We start from the raw sequence: 17,081 nt of genomic DNA on the forward strand, positions 1-17,081 counted from the left end.
TCAAAAGTATTTTCAATCATTTTAAAAACACTTCTAAACGAGCCATAAGTAAAATGAGCAACCAGGTATTAGATCTATGTGATTATTATGGCAGTCATTTATTACTAATTGTAGATCTATTGCAAAAATAAGGTCTCCATCATCTCTTAACTTAATGCGTCTCACGTTAAATTTTTTTCTCTATTCTTAATGTATTTTAAAATAGTAAAATTGACGTTTATTAAATAAATAAATTAAAAAAAACTGTTTATTGCTTTTTTATTTATTAGTTATTACTATTTAAACTATTTTAATTATTGTTACTATTATTATTATATGATGTATGATTACGTAATAAGAGCCAACGGAGGCAGGATAATCATATTTTTGGTTCATTTTCTTTTGGATTTGGATCCTTTCCGGATCCCCTTCCTGGATTTCCCGGGAATCAAGGCACAAGGACCGTTCATTAAAGATCGTGGGCCACAATTAAATGTTTTTTATATTTTTAAAAGTAAAGCAATCTCGTTTTACGTAAAAAACATTTAATTATGATCGCACGATCTTTAATAAACGGGCCTAGGGCTTTGGCAACCCCAACAATTGTTAGATTGTTACCTCGCATGAAATGTCAACCACAACTTAACACGATAGGGACAATGGAGATATTTATATCACAATGTTTGAAAACAAAAGAAGTAATGTGCATGTGTCCAACCTTTCATTACGGTCTTGCTAGTAACACTTGATTTGGTTAAACTTTTATGGTATGACGAGTGCACCATTACTTATAGTTATTAGTGTACACAACAAGCACTTTTTAATATAGGTGCATCTTGATTGCAGATCTATTGTTTTTAATTTGGTGTCTCGTTTTTATGAAGTTTGACACTTGTTCTTTCATTTCATTTTAGAATTAACACGGTTGGTTTTTCAAAACATAAAACGTGAAGAAAACACTAAATTGAGGACAACAAATCCACTAGACTTGGAGACCTAAGGAAGATGGTAATATGTCGCATGAGTCCTACCATTATATATATGACCTATATATATAACTACGATAAATGCGACGGAGACTTTGAAAAGTGAGACTCTTTATGAACTTTTTGTCATCTCATATTTTTTGCGCAATGTCTTAATTATAATGTTGGCACGATAATTAACGTTCAATTGTGAGGTGGCAGGGATTTCATAAAGAGTCTCACTTTGAGAAAGTCTTCTTAGCATAAGTATATCAACAAATGTGACAAAATGACATTATATCAAGGGATTGAAAACTCACCCATATCGTAGAATTCAACCATCTTTCCTTTTCAACATTGAAATTGAGAATGATCCTTCCTACCAAATTAGAGAATAACCAATGTTATGCGGTGTGACTCGAAAATTCTAACCACTAGAGGACTCTCCACTCTAGTGTTCCCATTTAGTGCCTAATTCAATGCTTCCATGTTGCGAAAGCCAAAATTTCCCATGTCATTTTCTTTACAAAACTTTTGCAAGATGGCTATGAATGAAATTTTACGTCTATCGCCCTAACTTTTCCACCAGAGTTTGGCAAGGTTGGTATATGTAAGCATCTTATATAAATGTTTGGTCTATGTAATACTAGACTCTCAAGTTAATAGGGCTCCATGAGTCTTATCCTCATGCACCTTATACTTTCTTAATGAACTTGAGATAAGAGGGTGCATATGTACGAATTACGCCTAAATTTGTCATTCTTTTTGCTGCTTATCCTTTAGTTTAGTTTACAGCATCGCTTGTTTATATGAAGAATAGGCACATTTAGTCTCAGAAACCCTTTTGCACAATTAAAAATAAGAAAAATGAAAACAATATGAGATTCGATCAACATGTCTTGGAGATCGAGAGATTTTTCAGTGTATCCAGAACACGAGGTGGTACATCACGTGTCTCTATATAAGTGGTGGGATATTTGTATTGAAAAATTAACAACTTAAAAAATAAAATTTCACTCTACTTACATATGGTGCATCACTCGTATTTTGAATACAATGAAAAATTTCTCTCAAAAATCGACAATTGTCACGAAGGACTCCTAATTGAATAATGATATTATTGTCTAGATTACAATCCACCGTCATCTCTGATTCTTTGGCTTATCAAAAACCAAAAATTTCTTTTATAATCCTTGAAAAGACAAATCTCTATTCCATAATTTTAATTTCCATTGTTTATACCAAGAGATTCTTTCTTTCCATAGACCCAACCCATTTCCGGAACGGTTTGGTTCGGATCGCACCCACCCGGTCACAGGGGCAAAATCGGTAGAGGGACCATACCGGTAGTTGAAGCTTTGTCTCTAGGGTCCTAGATTTCCAACATAAAAGTGTAAAACTGAACGTACAACCAATGGGACCCACCCAGCCGGGCCCCAAAACCCAAATCATGGCACAGTCGCAAGTACCCAATGGACCATGACCCAACTGGTACGTCCGGAATCGAGGGCATTTTCGTCATTCCGATACAGTGGGTGGTTACTCTGCCCGCTGGTAAATGATTCTTGTCTTCCTCGCCACTACTACTGTTAGCTGTCTTCTGACGCTCACTCCCTCGTTTTCTCTGTTAAGCTTGCAGAGAGAGGAGAGAGAGATAGAGAGATCTAGACAGAGAGAGATTCAGAATTCTTGAGAGAGAAAATGAGTGAGCCATCGAGCGATGTGTCGTTGGCGCCACCGCCGCCTCAGGCGTTGCTGGAGAGGCTCAAGGATTACGGCCAAGAAGACGCCTTTGCCCTCTGGGACGAGCTCTCCCCCGACGAACGCCAGCTTCTCGTCAATGAAATCGAGGTCCTCTCTCTCTCTCTCTATGTATATCTCTCTCTTTCTTTCACCCCCTCTGGTTTTAATTTTCTCGGCAACCAAACAGTTAAGATTCTTAAAACAGAGCTCGGCAGTGATCGAATTCGGGACCAGTAACGATAATTCATCTGATTTTTCATAAATTTATTGGATTTCAATGCCAATCTGGTACAGTTGAATTGATTGCATTGTTGATTTGCTTCTGAATCAAGAGATTGATGCATGTTGTATTGCATTTTTGCTTAGAGTTTGGATCTTTCGAGAATCGATCGGATCATACGGTGTTCGCTTCGATCTCACGGTCAGTATCTTGCTATTTACACGCAGAAAATATAATCAAACTATGATTAGTAGTTCCGATGGATTTTGATTGGTTGGACAGGGCTGCCGACGGCGGCGATTGAGCCGGTGCCGGAGAGCAATGTGTCGGCGGTGGAGGAACGAACGCTAGAAGACAGAGAGAGGTGGTGGAAGATGGGACTGAAAGCCATCTATGAGGGAAAGTTGGCTGTCCTACTTTTGTCCGGTGGACAGGTGAGGTCCAATTTTTTTCAATCATGTTTTGTAGCTTTTAATAGATATGTTTGCTTAATGTGGCATTGCTTGGCACTCATTGCTTTTGCTCAATGTTTAACTTTATACTGCATCAAAAGGGAATTTTTAGTTTAATAGTGCTTCTTTATTTGTAAGTGGGGTGTTACATTTGGTGCCCCTCTTTCTCTCTGTCCTTCAAACTATGACTTCCGGGATCGATTCGCTTTTCGGGGTTTTGTGTATATAAAGACAACTTGATTACAGATGGGTTTGTACGCTTAATGTTTAAAGCAAACTTTTTTAGTCCATAATGTATTTAATCATCCTCTCCTTCTCTCTCTCTCTCTCTCTCTCTAACTATTATTTTGCTATGATGTTGCTTTATGGATTTGTAGGTAGTTTTACGAATAATGTGTTTCTCCCTCTCTCTGGTTGGTAGGATGTTATTTTCTAAATGTTCATTTGGGACAATGTCGATGGCACTTAGTGATGGAAAAAGCATTGGAATATGGTTTTCCCCGTGTTTCATTTACAGCAAAATTGCTTTGTAGGATTCCAATATCTTTATTCTTTCTTTCTTTTATTTTTCTGGTTTTTGTTTTTTGGGGTTATGGGGGATGTATGATACAGAGTGAAAATGTTTTACACTGTAGTTCAATCTCTTGTCACATTTGGAACGTGAAATACCGACATTTTTGGGTTCCACATCTAGGTGAATTCTTTTAAAGAATTCGATGCTCATGTCAGGGGTCCATCTTTCTCAGCTTCCTTGCTCACTTAACCTCATTTGAAGTGTTGTGTGCACAAGTCATAGTAACAGTAAACTATTCAAGCCTAGTAATTTTCTGGATAATACATGTTGTGGTAATACAAGCAACTAGAAAATTTTTTCATGAATAAAATGATTATACCCGTTTGACAATGTTTGTGTTTTGAGGCTATCAAGATGTGATGTGAGGGGATGTAGTCAGGAATGAATCTGTTACACTGCTTCTGGCTGAGTTTCTTTCAGGACATTTTCTCCATACTTGAGTTGTTTCAGTTCTGCTCTATCATTTTTTTCAAGTGTGAGCTTGGCTAATTTTGTAGGGAACTCGGCTTGGAAGTTCAGATCCGAAGGGATGCTTCAGTGAGTAGTAGTCATTTCCCTTTTTTTCATATCTTCACCTGATTGTGAAGCATTGTGTGTATCATACCTTTATGTTTACATTTACCAGAAAAGTTTACCCATGTGTGTATTTATACTTATATTTTAGACATTGGGCTTCCATCTGGAAAGTCACTCTTTCAACTCCAAGCTGAGCGGATTTTGTGTGTCCAAAGACTAGCTGCTCAAGCTACAAATGAGGGTATGTTTCATTGCAAGAGATTCTTTATGGTCTCAAGTAATTTGGGTTTTCATACTAATTGCTATGTTATTCAGGTAACGCTGCTTCACTGCAAATACATTGGTATATCATGACCAGCCCATTTACTGATGAATCCACACGGAAATTTTTTGAAAGTCATAGATACTTTGGTCTCGACGCTGACCAGGTAAGAAATTTTATATTCTATTGTCTAATATTTTGTGGATAGCCAAGGTGTTTTTGTTTACTCTGAAGAAAACAGATTTTTTTGCTTACTTTTCTTAAGTTCAAACTTCCTTGATGCAGATAACCTTCTTTCAGCAAGGAACCATACCTTGTGTTTCAAAGGATGGCAGATTTATCATGGAAACTCCGTATAGAGTAAGTCTTCTATTTGAACTGTAACTTATTCAGAAACCTCACTTTGTTTTACCTCCTTCTTTTAAGCCTTTATAAATCTCTTACGTACCTTAGATATACTTAGAATATAACAAAAGGATAATTTTGTTTTACAATATTATATGCGTGTGTGTGTGTGTGTGTGTGTGTGTAGCACACAGCCATTGTATTTCCCATTCCATAAAGATTGTGATATACTGCCTCCAACAAAAAAGGCCTATGATTAATGCCAGTTTATTCTTCTAAACCAGGTAGCTAAGGCTCCGGATGGGAATGGAGGAGTATATTCAGGTATTTTCCCATTAGATTTGGCTGAGCTTAATTTCCTCAACTTTCCTTAACTGCTGATAAGACATTCCTTAATAAATTGGGCCCATATATTTTATCAGCTTTAAAATCATCAAGATTATTAGAAGATATGGCTACAAGAGGAATTAAATACGTGGATTGCTATGGAGTTGACAATGCACTGGTGAGATTTCTTCCTTTCTGATGGCGTGTGTAGTCTGCAAGGAGGGGAAAAAGAAGGGCAGAAATTGAAATTCCTTCTATTTTATTATTTGGTTGGTCAAGGAAGAAAATACTCATCTTTTTCTCCTCTCATATCTGCCTAAATCAACTGGAGTCTAAATGTTCTTTTTTAGAAAGAGTTGAAAGTTTTTCTTATAATGATTAGGTTGTTGAAAGCAGGTTCGTGTAGCTGATCCAACGTTCTTAGGATATTTCATTGATAAAGGTGTTTCAGCTGCTGCAAAAGTTGTCCGTAAGGTAATTGACAAGAATTTAACACTCTCTCTCTCTCTCTCTCTCTCTCTCTCTCTCTCTCTCTCTCTCTCTCTCTCTGTGACACACCCACACATACATTTGCTCCTGCTCTTGTATCTGAAGTGTATGGATAGTGATAGGCTGATAGAACTCAAATGATTTGATACGAGCTATGGTGCTTGCTCGGGTAAAGATATATTACCGTTTTATAGCGGATTTTAATGTATGTGTCAGAGTCTTTCATAGTTCAAAATATCCATTGTGCGGCCTATGCATCTGTAGGGGAGAACTCATTAGAACTAGCTCATCTTCATTCATATGGGTATGGCTATATTGGTAAAGCCAGAAAAAAGATGGACAATATTTTGGACGAATATACCTTTTTTCTGCATAACTATTTTACTGATATCAGTTTTTCACCTGTGTTTGTTACACATGAGTTCCGAAAGTTTGTATCGTTCCATACATATTGAGTTTTTAGAACTATTCTGATATATCACATTTTGAGTTACTTTGGGTTTTTGGTTACAGGCATACCCACAAGAAAAGGTTGGTGTGTTTGTACGTCGAGGAAAAGGAGGACCTCTTACTGTGGTTGAATACAGTGAGATGGACTCATCTCTGGCATCTGCAATCAATCAAGAAACTGGACGTCTTCGTTTTTGTTGGAGTAATGTAATGTCTATTGTTACCTCTGATCTCATCATCTACTCTTTCTTTCTTTTGAAGTAAATATTTTGTCTTCTAAGTTCTATGCTTTTTTCTTTAGTGGATTGAATTATGAGTTATGGCAGTTTCGTGCTTTCTAAGTTATGGCAACTCTTGCGACATTGTGTTTTTCAGGTGTGTTTGCACATGTTCACCCTGGATTTTCTAAACCAAGTGGCTAATGGCCTTGAGAAGGATAGCATGTCTCTCTCTCTCTCTCTCTCTCTCTCTCTCTCTCTCTCTCTCTCTCTCTCTCTCTCTCTCTCTCTAATTGCCTTACGTTTGGAATTTCTCAGCTTTAGTTTTCGATATTCTAACAATATTATTGTAAACATGCTTTTGTGAATGCAGTTACCATCTCGCTGAGAAGAAAATTCCTTCTATCCATGGACAGTCGATGGGATTCAAACTAGAGCAATTCATATTCGATGCGTTTCCTTATGCACCCTCAACTGCGCTTTTTGAGGTGACTTCATTACCCACTGTGTTTGCTCTAATCCCAACAATTTTCTTGCTTGACTTTGCAGTGCTAAGGATAGCATTTGTTTGCCAAATATTCAGGTATTGCGCGAAGAAGAGTTTGCACCGGTAAAAAATGCAAACGGGTCAAATTATGACACTCCGGATAGTGCCAAGCTTCTTGTTCTCCGACTCCACGCTCGTTGGGTAGTTGCCGCTGGTGGATTCTTAACACATTCAGTGCCTTTATATGCAACTGGTAACTCACGCACGCACTTCGTTTCTTATTTGCGTTCTAGTATGTGCATAAACGCAAGGGAAGAAAACAAAAATAAGGGAAAGTTGCACTGACACAGTTGATGTTGAATGCAGGTGTGGAGGTGTCACCTCTTTGTTCGTATGCCGGAGAAAACCTCGAAGCTATTTGCCGTGGACGAACCTTCCATGCCCCTTGCGAGATTACATTCTAATCAGTTGACAGAATCGTGGTTTTTTTACCCTTAATTTGTGCGGCTGTATTGTACTAAAACCTAGAGTGTGAGTTGGCTCCGCCTATATCTTCAACGTTTGTGATTGATTAGTGGATAATTTGCTGTGTATAATATGAAGGTCTTTGAGATATATACGTATTTTTGTCATGCTTCAGTTCTATGTCTCGGCGGCCACCTTTGTTTGCTTTGTCAAGGTGTGAATTGCTACCCACATAATGGTGGTGGGGTTTCCCTACTAACTAGTGGGCTTAAGGCGTGCTTAATTTGACCTTTCGTGAGGATACTAAATCATTTACCCACTTTCATTCACTCTTGTACATTGAATCACTTTGATGTCCTACTTCGTTACAAGCCTACGTTACCAGGATTAACAAAGTCAGTCAATCAACTTTTTTCCCATGTGGGACTCTAGCCTCTTAATTTTTTGACGCATGAAAACAGTCATTGATGGTACAAACTTCTCTCGTTGAGTTTTGAATGCTTAGTTAAGATACGTTGAACAAATCAAAAGAAAACCAAAAACAAAATTAAGAGGAAAGAGTGTGGAAGGTAAAACGGACAGCGCAAAATTTACTCCCCTTCTATTATTTGGTTGTTTTTATTTTATCTTTGAAAAGCTTGATTAGCCTCAATTGGAACCGATTTTGTAGATGGAAAGTGTTATTGACATTTCAAAAATCTCATTGCATACTTTTCACAAATGTATTTTTCTTTCCTAATATAGAAAGTTTGAAGTGTAGAATGAGATTTTTCAAGTGCTAATAACAATTCCCTTTGTAGATAACCTGAATAATTAGGGTTTTATGAGTTTTGGATTTACGTGGATGCCCTACTAACCGAGGGCTTATAACGTGCTCAATTTGACCTCAAAACAACATGACGAGCCCGTCAACTTTAGCTATTCTTGCGTTGCTAACTTGCTTAGTTACAAGCGTTCCAATGTGGGATATCTAGCATAACAAATGTTTAGCAAAATGTCAAGGATAATCAGCCAATATTCACTCTAACGGACAACGATTGTGACTAGGAATGTAGTTTAATCATGGATTGGAAGAACCGTCCAGGTTACAATGCATTTTTATCCAGCTACTCCGAGAAGCTTATCGTCCAGTTAAACCATCTCCGTCGAGCCACTGAGTCATTGAAAAGGATGGGCAAGGAAAGCAAGAGCTAGATTCCGACAAAGGTCGCCGGGTATAAGTCCAAAACAAAGTGTTTGAAGTTTCGTATTCTCCACGCAGGTTCAGTGATATGGCGATACCCCAAGTAGTGGCTCCATGCCGGCCAATTGATGCTGCAGGAACTTATAAACTGATTCAGTTGTTGTAGCAGCTATACGAACAACCACCCCGATTCCCTGCAGAACAAAGAACCATTAGCTCGCATTTACCTCAGATGGTTGCGAAATACAGTAGAGAATCATGCAGCATCATATGATCTGTCCAATGTTCTAAAAATAGAAAACTTGATTGAAGCAAGAACATGAAAAGAGAGTTAGATGTGGGTCTTGAACCGCGTCATAGAAATTACTAGATTTATCTTATTGAGGAAATATGAAATGCGCAATATGTGGCAAGCATTGGTTTTACACCAGAACATGAACAGGCCCTTAGCAGCACCTGACCAATATACCTTAGGACCAAAAACACTTGAAGAAGCAATAAAGCTTGGTTTGGCGAATCGATTATCAGAATGTGTTTTTATTTGGTGACCTGACACGGTGGAAGGAATGTGTAATTGGTCAGACATGATCCTCTTCACGTTTTCTTGAACTAGGTTCTGAATGTGCTTGATCTTTGGCCTATAATGAAGCAACCGCAAGGTGTAACATTGATTTATTCACGTAATTACTTCCATTCCGTATTAAAATGAGCAAATTAAAACCACTGTAAAACATTTGATAAAGGTTTAGGAGAAGATGCAAATGGTCTATGAATCATGAAATACTCACCCCAAGAGTACAACCATTGCAATTACTTGGTAGTCCTGCATTCGTTCTGCAATTGAAGAGACATTTCCACGCTCGAGGTGTACCTGTCCTAAAAACATTGAACCATCTGAGAAGAAGAGGAAGGGAAGACAACAGGACTCGCGCAAGCATTCATTTCTCAAAATCCTAGTGCACACGTACATAGGGATGAAATGAAGGACGAGCAATACATATTACATCACTGGGCATATTCAGGCGTTTAAATTTACCAAGTTGATAAAGGTTGAAATATTGTGCTTAGAGGTTGAAACAGGGCATCCCATCTTTAAATCTAGTCCTCAAACATATAGGGAACCTGAAATATGCAGCTCACAAATTCCCTTGGGGAAAAGAAAACTTATTGGTAGAATTACCATCCCTAAGAACTAAGCATTTGGATGTTTAGACTGGAAACATACAAAAAATGAAATGAAAAGAAAAAGATTACCGCGTCCAGAAACAAAGGTTCATCATCTTCCATAAATATGTGGTTGATGCTCTTGTAAAGATCGAAATCCCATTTTTCTCCACTTTCGTGACGCCCACTGGTAATCCAATCCACAATGACCAAACTTGAGTCGGAAACTACCCTAAAGACTTGTTTCTGAGAGTATCTTGCCGTGGAAAAACATGTCACAGGATCAGGAATGACCGCCAAAAAGGCATTGCTCCCAACTCTTGCCTACTGCACAGAAATGTGATTTCCAGGATTCACATGTAATGTAGCCATTGACAGAAAGCATGAACTAATCCGAACAACACATATTTAGCTTCGACTGCGTGTTAAAAACGTCCCCAAAATGTGCGGCATCGAACTGCTATATGTTTGATTAGGCTAGATTCTTACCTCCAAGACTTGTTCACAGCACTTGAATCCCACAGACTTGTAAACCTATGCAACAACCAAAATCTATTTGAGAAATCCATATAATCCAGACAAAGTACATTTCCTTGAAGTCAATCTTCCACATACGAAAAAGGGCAGAACGATAGTGAATCCACGAGATGTTATTGGCACTCCACAATCGTTATCTTGCACTCCTCCTTAGATAAAAAAAAAAAGCAAGAACGACGCGCAAAATGACTATTCTGAAGTGCTAATAACAGTTCCCTAAAATCCGAGGAAGAGATTTCGTTTTTTAAGTAACCTTAGTGGAAGCTTGGGTTGTTAAGACAGTGGTGCAGCCATCTCCAATGTTAAACTCACATGAAATAGAATCTCCCTAAAACAAGAGAACAAGTTCAAAAAAAAAAAAAAAAACCCAGAAAACAAAACGGATTACAATTCACAAGCAAATACAGATTGATGAACAAGAAAGCACATACAGAAACAATACCACCACCATAGGTGAGGTTGTAAACCCAAACAGCATCAGTTTTGGAGGGACCCACCTAAGGAAACATCAAAATTAACACCCCAATTGGACCATTTCACATTATTATCATCAAAACGTGAAATTTGATCTGAAAATGTTGACAAAAACAGAAGGAAAAAAATAATGAAGTGGAGAAAAAAGATGAGACCTTTCTGGGGATGATGAACTTGAGAGGATACTTTGAGAAGCATCTTGTCACTGTTGACCTTCCTCCAACTTTTTCCACCTCCACCCTTCCCTCCCTCTCCATCTCTCTCTCTCTCTCTCTCTCTCTCTCTCTCGCTGTAACCTGTATACAAAACAAAGAAAGGCTGAATCGTGAATAGGGAGCACGTGTTCACAAATTGGGTCGGGTCTTTCGTTCCGGTTTAAAACCGTGTTTAAATGGGGTTTTCCCATTTTCTTTTTTCTTTTTCTTTTCCTTTTAAAAATCATAAAACAAAAACCCTTCTCTCTCAGTCGCTCAGTCTCTCTAGGGTTCTACCTCAAGCTTCAACAAGCTCAGAACTTGTAAGGTATTCTCTCTCTCCGCTCTCTCTCTATGATCGATTTTGGTACTTGTGAATCAGAAATGTTTTATTTTTGTCTGCCTAATTGAATTTCCATCGAGCTCTGAAGTTGGGCTCTTCTTTGTTTATTAGTTTTATTGACCTTCTGTTTGGTTGCGGAGAAAATGGGATCAGAAAATATCAAACCTTAATGATTTCTTGCTTCCTGTCTGTTCTGCTTTTGATTGTTGAAGACAAAGTCTGAATCTTGTGATTAAACATACCTGGAAAACACAAAACCAATCTCGGAATCCAAATGATTGAATTCAGGGATTCGAATTTCTGCCCTGCTCTCAGAAGCCGAGCATTTCCCCTCCCTACCCCCTTTTTAGTTTTTTTGTTGAATCTTAATGTGAAGATGTTGAAGACAAAAAATTTGGATATCACTACCTCCAAATGGTAGAAATTTACAACGAGTCGGCGGAGATGAATTTTTTCAATTAGGAGATGATGTGCAAGTATGGGAATGATAGTTCTTGTTTGTTTCCATAAGTGTATTGATGCAAGCCTTTTTTGTTTTGTTGGCTTTAACGTACCTCGACTAACCTTAACAATTGTATCTGACAGGTTTTGTGTAGATTCCGGATCCAGATAAGCGATTGTGAGAATTGAAATGGGTTTGTCATAGGTTGATTTCCATTGTTAGAGAACCTACTCGTGTGCAAACCTTGAAAAGATGAGTTTGATCTTGAGATTACGGAATCATTTGCCTAATGGGCTTTGCAGAAGACCATTTATTTCATCCCTTGGAGGACTGAATACTGGTAGCTTAAATGGGTTTTGTCGGAACTTTGGTCAACCTGCAAGGCGAGAAGAGGAAGAGGAGGAAGAAGTGGAGATTGACCAAAGGAGACTCCCTGCTGATTATGATCCAGCAACATTTGATCCCACAGAGCATCGTAGTCCTCCAACTGATCGGGTTTTTAGGCTCGTAGATGAAATATCGTCACTCACACTGGTTGAAGTTGCTGAGCTGGGTTCCATTTTGATGAGAAAAAAGGGAATGACGGAACCACCAGTTGTGGGAGTTATGAAGCCGGGAGCTGCTGGATTAGGATTGGCAATGAAGGGGCCGTCATCGGCAGCTAAGGAGGAGAAGAAACCAGAAAAGACTGTATTTGAATTGAAATTGGAGTCATTTGAGGCAGCTTCTAAAATAAAACTGATCAAGGAGGTAAGGAGCTTCACCGACTTAGGACTCAAGGAAGCAAAGGATTTAGTGGAGAAGGCGCCATCGGTGCTAAAGACAGGAGTGTCAAAGGAAGAAGGAGAGCAACTGGTAGAGAAGCTGAAAGCTCTTGGCGCAAAAGTTTCCCTTGAATGAAATAAAAAGACGATCCAGATGTACTCCTCTTCGAGATATTGCGAGATTAGTCAATGTTTCCTTGGGAATACCAGGTGACCAGCTTTTCGGAGTTTTATCAATCCTTATGAATCACATCTCAGATTTCCTCCAACTGTTTTATGTTCAGAAATTTGCTCACCATTGATTTCTTTACTCTATTGATATCTATTCTGGTAAAGCTGAGATTTTGATTAAGAATGGTCCGCAGACGAAGGCCGATTTCCATAATTCTTGGACCTTTGTTTAGTTTCTTCATTATTAATCATTTATATTAGCATGGTGCCTGCCATTCATAGCGTTTATAATAACGGGAAATTATTTCCCTTCTGTTTTCTTCTTTATGCGCTCCTCGCTCAATCCTCCTTGATTTGTTCAATTCAACAACTAGATAAAAAGAGATGAGTGCATTGGAAGAAAAGTAGAGTGCGGAAATCACTTCCCTCAACTCCTGATAGCGCTTAGTCACGTGTTTTGAACATGGATGGTACTGGTTTGCTACACATTGCCAAGCTGAAATCAGCAACCGTTTGCACTTCTAAGCTTCTAATGCTTGATTTATGTTAATGCTTAGAGGTTGAAAACTAATTTATTGACCGAAAAGAAGATAATTAGAAATCTAAATTATTAAATGGAATTAAGATATACACAAGGAAATGATGAACTCGGCTGATTAGTACAACTTGGAATTTGGATTAACTGAAGAAATTGTACATCTGTCTTTGACAAGGGGGAGATAATCACCCATACAGAATAGCTGTAGCTAAAAAGAGAAGAACCGGGACAAATACCAACAATGTTTCTGTCTTCATGATCAAGGTCGGATCACTCCCTGTTCTCCGAAAGAATTAACGTTGTTTGAGTCCTTCCATTTGGATTTCACCGTTGCTGCAGAGTACGTTGCTTCATCTCCAGATTATTAACCTGTGAAATAATAGATTTGCTTTACATTATTATCTTATGATTCTGGAAAATAGAAATCAAAGAAAAGTCTGCACTACGAACTGGTGTTGGTATACAATTAAACTATGATGGAATATAGGCCAAGGACGGTTGGTTTTGAAACGTTTGCGACCAGGCAGCAAATCCCTTGTAAGTTGTAACTCACCTTTGGTGGACAGGAGCTAATGCTTCACTAGTCACTACTGATGAGAAGGGTGTTTTGAATGCAAATGTTAAATAGTTAAATGTTGTAAAGAGAGAATCGGTGGAGATTGAACTCGCACTAAAGTACATATGCATTATTGTTTTTCGTCACTATGGTAAACCAAAAGATGATTTTGGTCGTCTCCTATATTAGTAAGTAGTAACTATATCTTTATTCACCTCACATATAAACTATACAAAAATTGTTGAGAGCGTATGAGATATTTCAAATCTTTTAGCTGTTAAATTTTAATTTTTATATTTAAAACAATCTAGCAATTAAAACACTTAAAATATCTCATAACTATAAACTTTAATATAATATGTTTACGTTTTTTTTTTTTTTTTTTTTTTTGGTGAGACGATAGATTTATTAGATTAGATGTTATATGAAAGAGCCAACATAGTTTAAACCCACATCATGGTGCAAGAGCAACACTTCTCTTTATTACTGTGGTAGAGGGCCACTTGTTACTATGTTAACTATCTTATTTTACTTATTGGAACAAGTAAATCTAAACCTTTCCCGAAATTTCTTTTTTATAGAATTAAGAACTCAAATTAAATTATTTAGCTAATTTTCCCATCGTTGTCTATTCTCCACATTTCGCCTAAATTTTCTCCAAATATAATTACATGCATAAAATGTGAATGCCTTGAGAGCAATTTGATCATTATCTTTCTAATTATTAATGGTTCAATTCACTTGGAGTAGTAGGTCAACCCTTCTACAAACATACGTGCAACTATGCAATGCATATACATTGATCATTATATTACTCCAATTCCGTTCAATGAATTTGGTTGAATATGATCTTCACACACAAGGCATTGTTCATGATATCAAATTATTAATCCCAATTAATCAAAGGAAGACTCATGACTCATCACCCCTGTTTTACATTGTATTTCTTTGGCTACCTTGAACATGGTGCTATTAATTAACTACTACATGACTCATCTCATTGTCCCCAAAACCATACAAAGTTATATATGGTTAAACATCGTCACTTGATAAAACTAGTCCACATGCTATAAGTGACGAAAGGTTTGGCATCGATATTATATTAAATAAAATAAATTCAAACCAAATGTTGAACAAGCAGTAGGGAAAAAGAAGTTGGATTAATGTAAAACCGCATGATGAGTCATGAGTTTTCCTTTGATTAATTGGGATTACATCATGATCAATACATTGTGTTTGAAGATCATATTCAAGCAAATTCATTGAATTGAAGTTATTTAATATCATGATCAATGAATATGCATTGCACAGTTGCATGGATGTTTGCAGAAGGTTTAACCTACTTCCAAGTGAATTGAACCCTAAATCATTAACTAATAGTTTTCAGTCAATTAGGGAGAGGGGTTGGGGTTCGATTGTTTTGTTTTCACTTTTCAAGGTGCGACTCAAACCAAGACATGTGCATTTGCGTAGCAGCATAGGTTTCAAAGTTTTCCACCGGCATCCAATTATATTGAAGAACTTAACCGTTAATTAGGATGATTATCTTTCATAAACATGGTTTACAAAACCTAGAAATGAAATAACCCATTAACTAATATGTCTACTGGTCTAGTGCCTAGCAAGATAGATGGCGATGTTCATGTACTGTTTCCTAAAGTAAGATTGTTTAGGTTGAAGAATATATATCTGTCGCCACTCACATGTACATATACTATTCTGCCTCTTTATGTTTTGCTGCTGGGTCTCATCAGTTTTGAACGTTTGATTGATGCATTTTCTATGGGTTTGAAACCTAATACCATGGTCTAGCTAGCCTCTCGCATGGTATTGCCTATTGATAGTGTTATCATGTCGAAAAATTCTTTGGTACTTTGGAGTGTATTCATATTTTTACTGTCAGATTTTTATTTAAAGGATGATGTTATCTACATAGTTGTTTTTATTTTTCACACATTTTTTTTTAGTTTCTAATCATCGGATTGAATGAATTGAAGAAGATTAATGAATAAAAATTAACAAAGATGTTTAGAATATAAAAATAAATGTGCAAATAGCATTACAGTAGTTTAAAATATAAAAATTAAGATCTGACGATTAAAATACTCAGAATATCCAGTATTCTGGACCACCAAAATAATGTCCCTATTATACCATGCTTTTCAGCAACTATCACATTTTAACCAATATGTTTTTGTTTGCATTGTATTTATTAACTTAATTAAAGTGATATAAAACAAATATTCTGTACGGCGAACTGCTCTATTAGGCAACATGGTTGTGTAAAATATCAACTTATATACAAAACTGATATCATTATCTTACCTAAAACTTTGCTTTAAAAATAAAATGCTGCATTAACCTTAAGGAAATTCAAATTTTTTTAATATATCAATATTTTTTACATTAAGAAAAGTGAGAGTCCTACTAAACTATACAATGAATAACTTAATTTTAATATCGACAATGAGCAACCTAATTTGTTTCTTATATTATTTGAATTTCTCCTGGGATGGATTTCAAAAATCTATATCGGGAAGGGTCAGTATGGCATGCACGATGCACCTATATACCCTCTCATTAAGGGTCAATATATATTACCCTACACAATAGTGGTCGGTTGGCTTGGAATGTGACCCTACACAATAGTGGTCGGTTGGCTTGGAATGTGACCCTACACAATAGTGGTCGGTTGGCTTGGAATGTGAATCTTTGAAATTTTCCACATAGTTTATATAACTAGTATACTCCCATTTGAATTTGGTACCACCAAATATAAATATATATATATATATATATGCGCGCGCGCGCTACCCCAAGGCATGTGGAGAAGATTACAATATATGGCCACATAAACTTTGTGAAGCCCTAGACATATATAGCCACTCGAAAAATCCTTAGTAATAGTATATGACACTTCATCATAATGGCGAAAATCAATAATACATATGCATTTTGGTACCAGTTTAATTCTTACCGATCTTTCTCTATCTTAAAATTTAACAATTTAACTTACTAATATTATCATTTGTTGAAAGGTAAAAAATTCAAAGGAATTGCTGTAAAAGTTAACAAAACAAGAACTTCAGCCGTTGGTAGGTTATTATATAATACCGAGGAGTACGGCCTAGACTTTTATTTCATTGATTGGTGCTTAAGTTTATATATTGTGTTTATAGTATTTATATGATCAATTAAAATGTAAATATGTTGTCGATAAGTA

General features: G+C 36.9%; 3 protein-coding genes and 1 long non-coding RNA gene across 9 annotated transcripts; 2 read left to right on the top strand and 2 right to left on the bottom strand.

The window, feature by feature from the left end:
- The first annotated feature begins 2,466 nt into the window (after positions 1-2,466).
- LOC137728806 (UDP-N-acetylglucosamine diphosphorylase 1) lies at positions 2,467-7,666 on the top strand. Its single transcript, XM_068467578.2, has 15 exons — positions 2,467-2,795; positions 3,054-3,108; positions 3,190-3,341; positions 4,431-4,470; positions 4,598-4,690; positions 4,765-4,877; positions 4,997-5,071; positions 5,341-5,380; positions 5,479-5,561; positions 5,780-5,857; positions 6,386-6,529; positions 6,698-6,765; positions 6,914-7,028; positions 7,124-7,280; positions 7,394-7,666. Exons 1-15 carry the CDS (start codon positions 2,646-2,648, stop codon positions 7,489-7,491), a joined length of 1,461 nt encoding a protein of 486 aa, XP_068323679.2. The 5' UTR covers positions 2,467-2,645; the 3' UTR covers positions 7,492-7,666.
- Positions 7,667-8,371: 705 nt separating this feature from the next.
- URED (urease accessory protein D) lies at positions 8,372-11,159 on the bottom strand. 5 transcript variants are annotated; one of them, XM_088678472.1, is made up of 9 exons: positions 11,006-11,159; positions 10,808-10,873; positions 10,632-10,704; positions 10,455-10,528; positions 10,329-10,373; positions 9,930-10,163; positions 9,464-9,546; positions 9,145-9,313; positions 8,372-8,869 (listed from the first exon to the last, which is right to left on the bottom strand). In XM_088678472.1, the coding sequence occupies exons 1-9, from the start codon at positions 11,105-11,107 to the stop codon at positions 8,756-8,758; spliced, it is 960 nt and encodes a 319-aa protein (XP_088534598.1). In that variant the 5' UTR covers positions 11,108-11,159; the 3' UTR covers positions 8,372-8,755. The 5 variants fall into 5 exon arrangements, with proteins under 5 accessions (XP_088534598.1, XP_068324745.2, XP_088534597.1 ...); XM_068468644.2 differs by lacking the exon at positions 10,455-10,528 and having other exon boundaries at positions 10,630-10,704; positions 11,006-11,158; XM_088678471.1 differs by lacking the exons at positions 10,455-10,528; positions 10,632-10,704.
- Positions 11,160-11,230: 71 nt separating this feature from the next.
- LOC137729333 (uncharacterized) lies at positions 11,231-12,978 on the top strand. 2 transcript variants are annotated; one of them, XM_068468254.2, is made up of 2 exons: positions 11,231-11,367; positions 11,973-12,978. In XM_068468254.2, the coding sequence occupies exon 2, from the start codon at positions 12,082-12,084 to the stop codon at positions 12,727-12,729; it is 648 nt and encodes a 215-aa protein (XP_068324355.2). In that variant the 5' UTR covers positions 11,231-11,367; positions 11,973-12,081; the 3' UTR covers positions 12,730-12,978. The 2 variants fall into 2 exon arrangements, with proteins under 2 accessions (XP_068324355.2, XP_068324354.2); XM_068468253.2 differs by having other exon boundaries at positions 11,248-11,372.
- Positions 12,979-13,420: 442 nt separating this feature from the next.
- On the bottom strand, positions 13,421-13,994 carry LOC148693789 (uncharacterized). Its single transcript, XR_015952599.1, has 2 exons — positions 13,767-13,994; positions 13,421-13,671 (listed from the first exon to the last, which is right to left on the bottom strand). It is a non-coding gene; the product is annotated as an uncharacterized LOC148693789 (long non-coding RNA).
- Positions 13,995-17,081: the final 3,087 nt, after the last annotated feature.

The sequence above is a fragment of the Pyrus communis genome, chromosome 10, assembly GCF_041283825.1.
Source record: "Pyrus communis isolate YQ-2024b chromosome 10, ASM4128382v1, whole genome shotgun sequence".
In the NCBI taxonomy this organism is placed as follows: Eukaryota; Viridiplantae; Streptophyta; class Magnoliopsida; order Rosales; family Rosaceae; genus Pyrus; species Pyrus communis.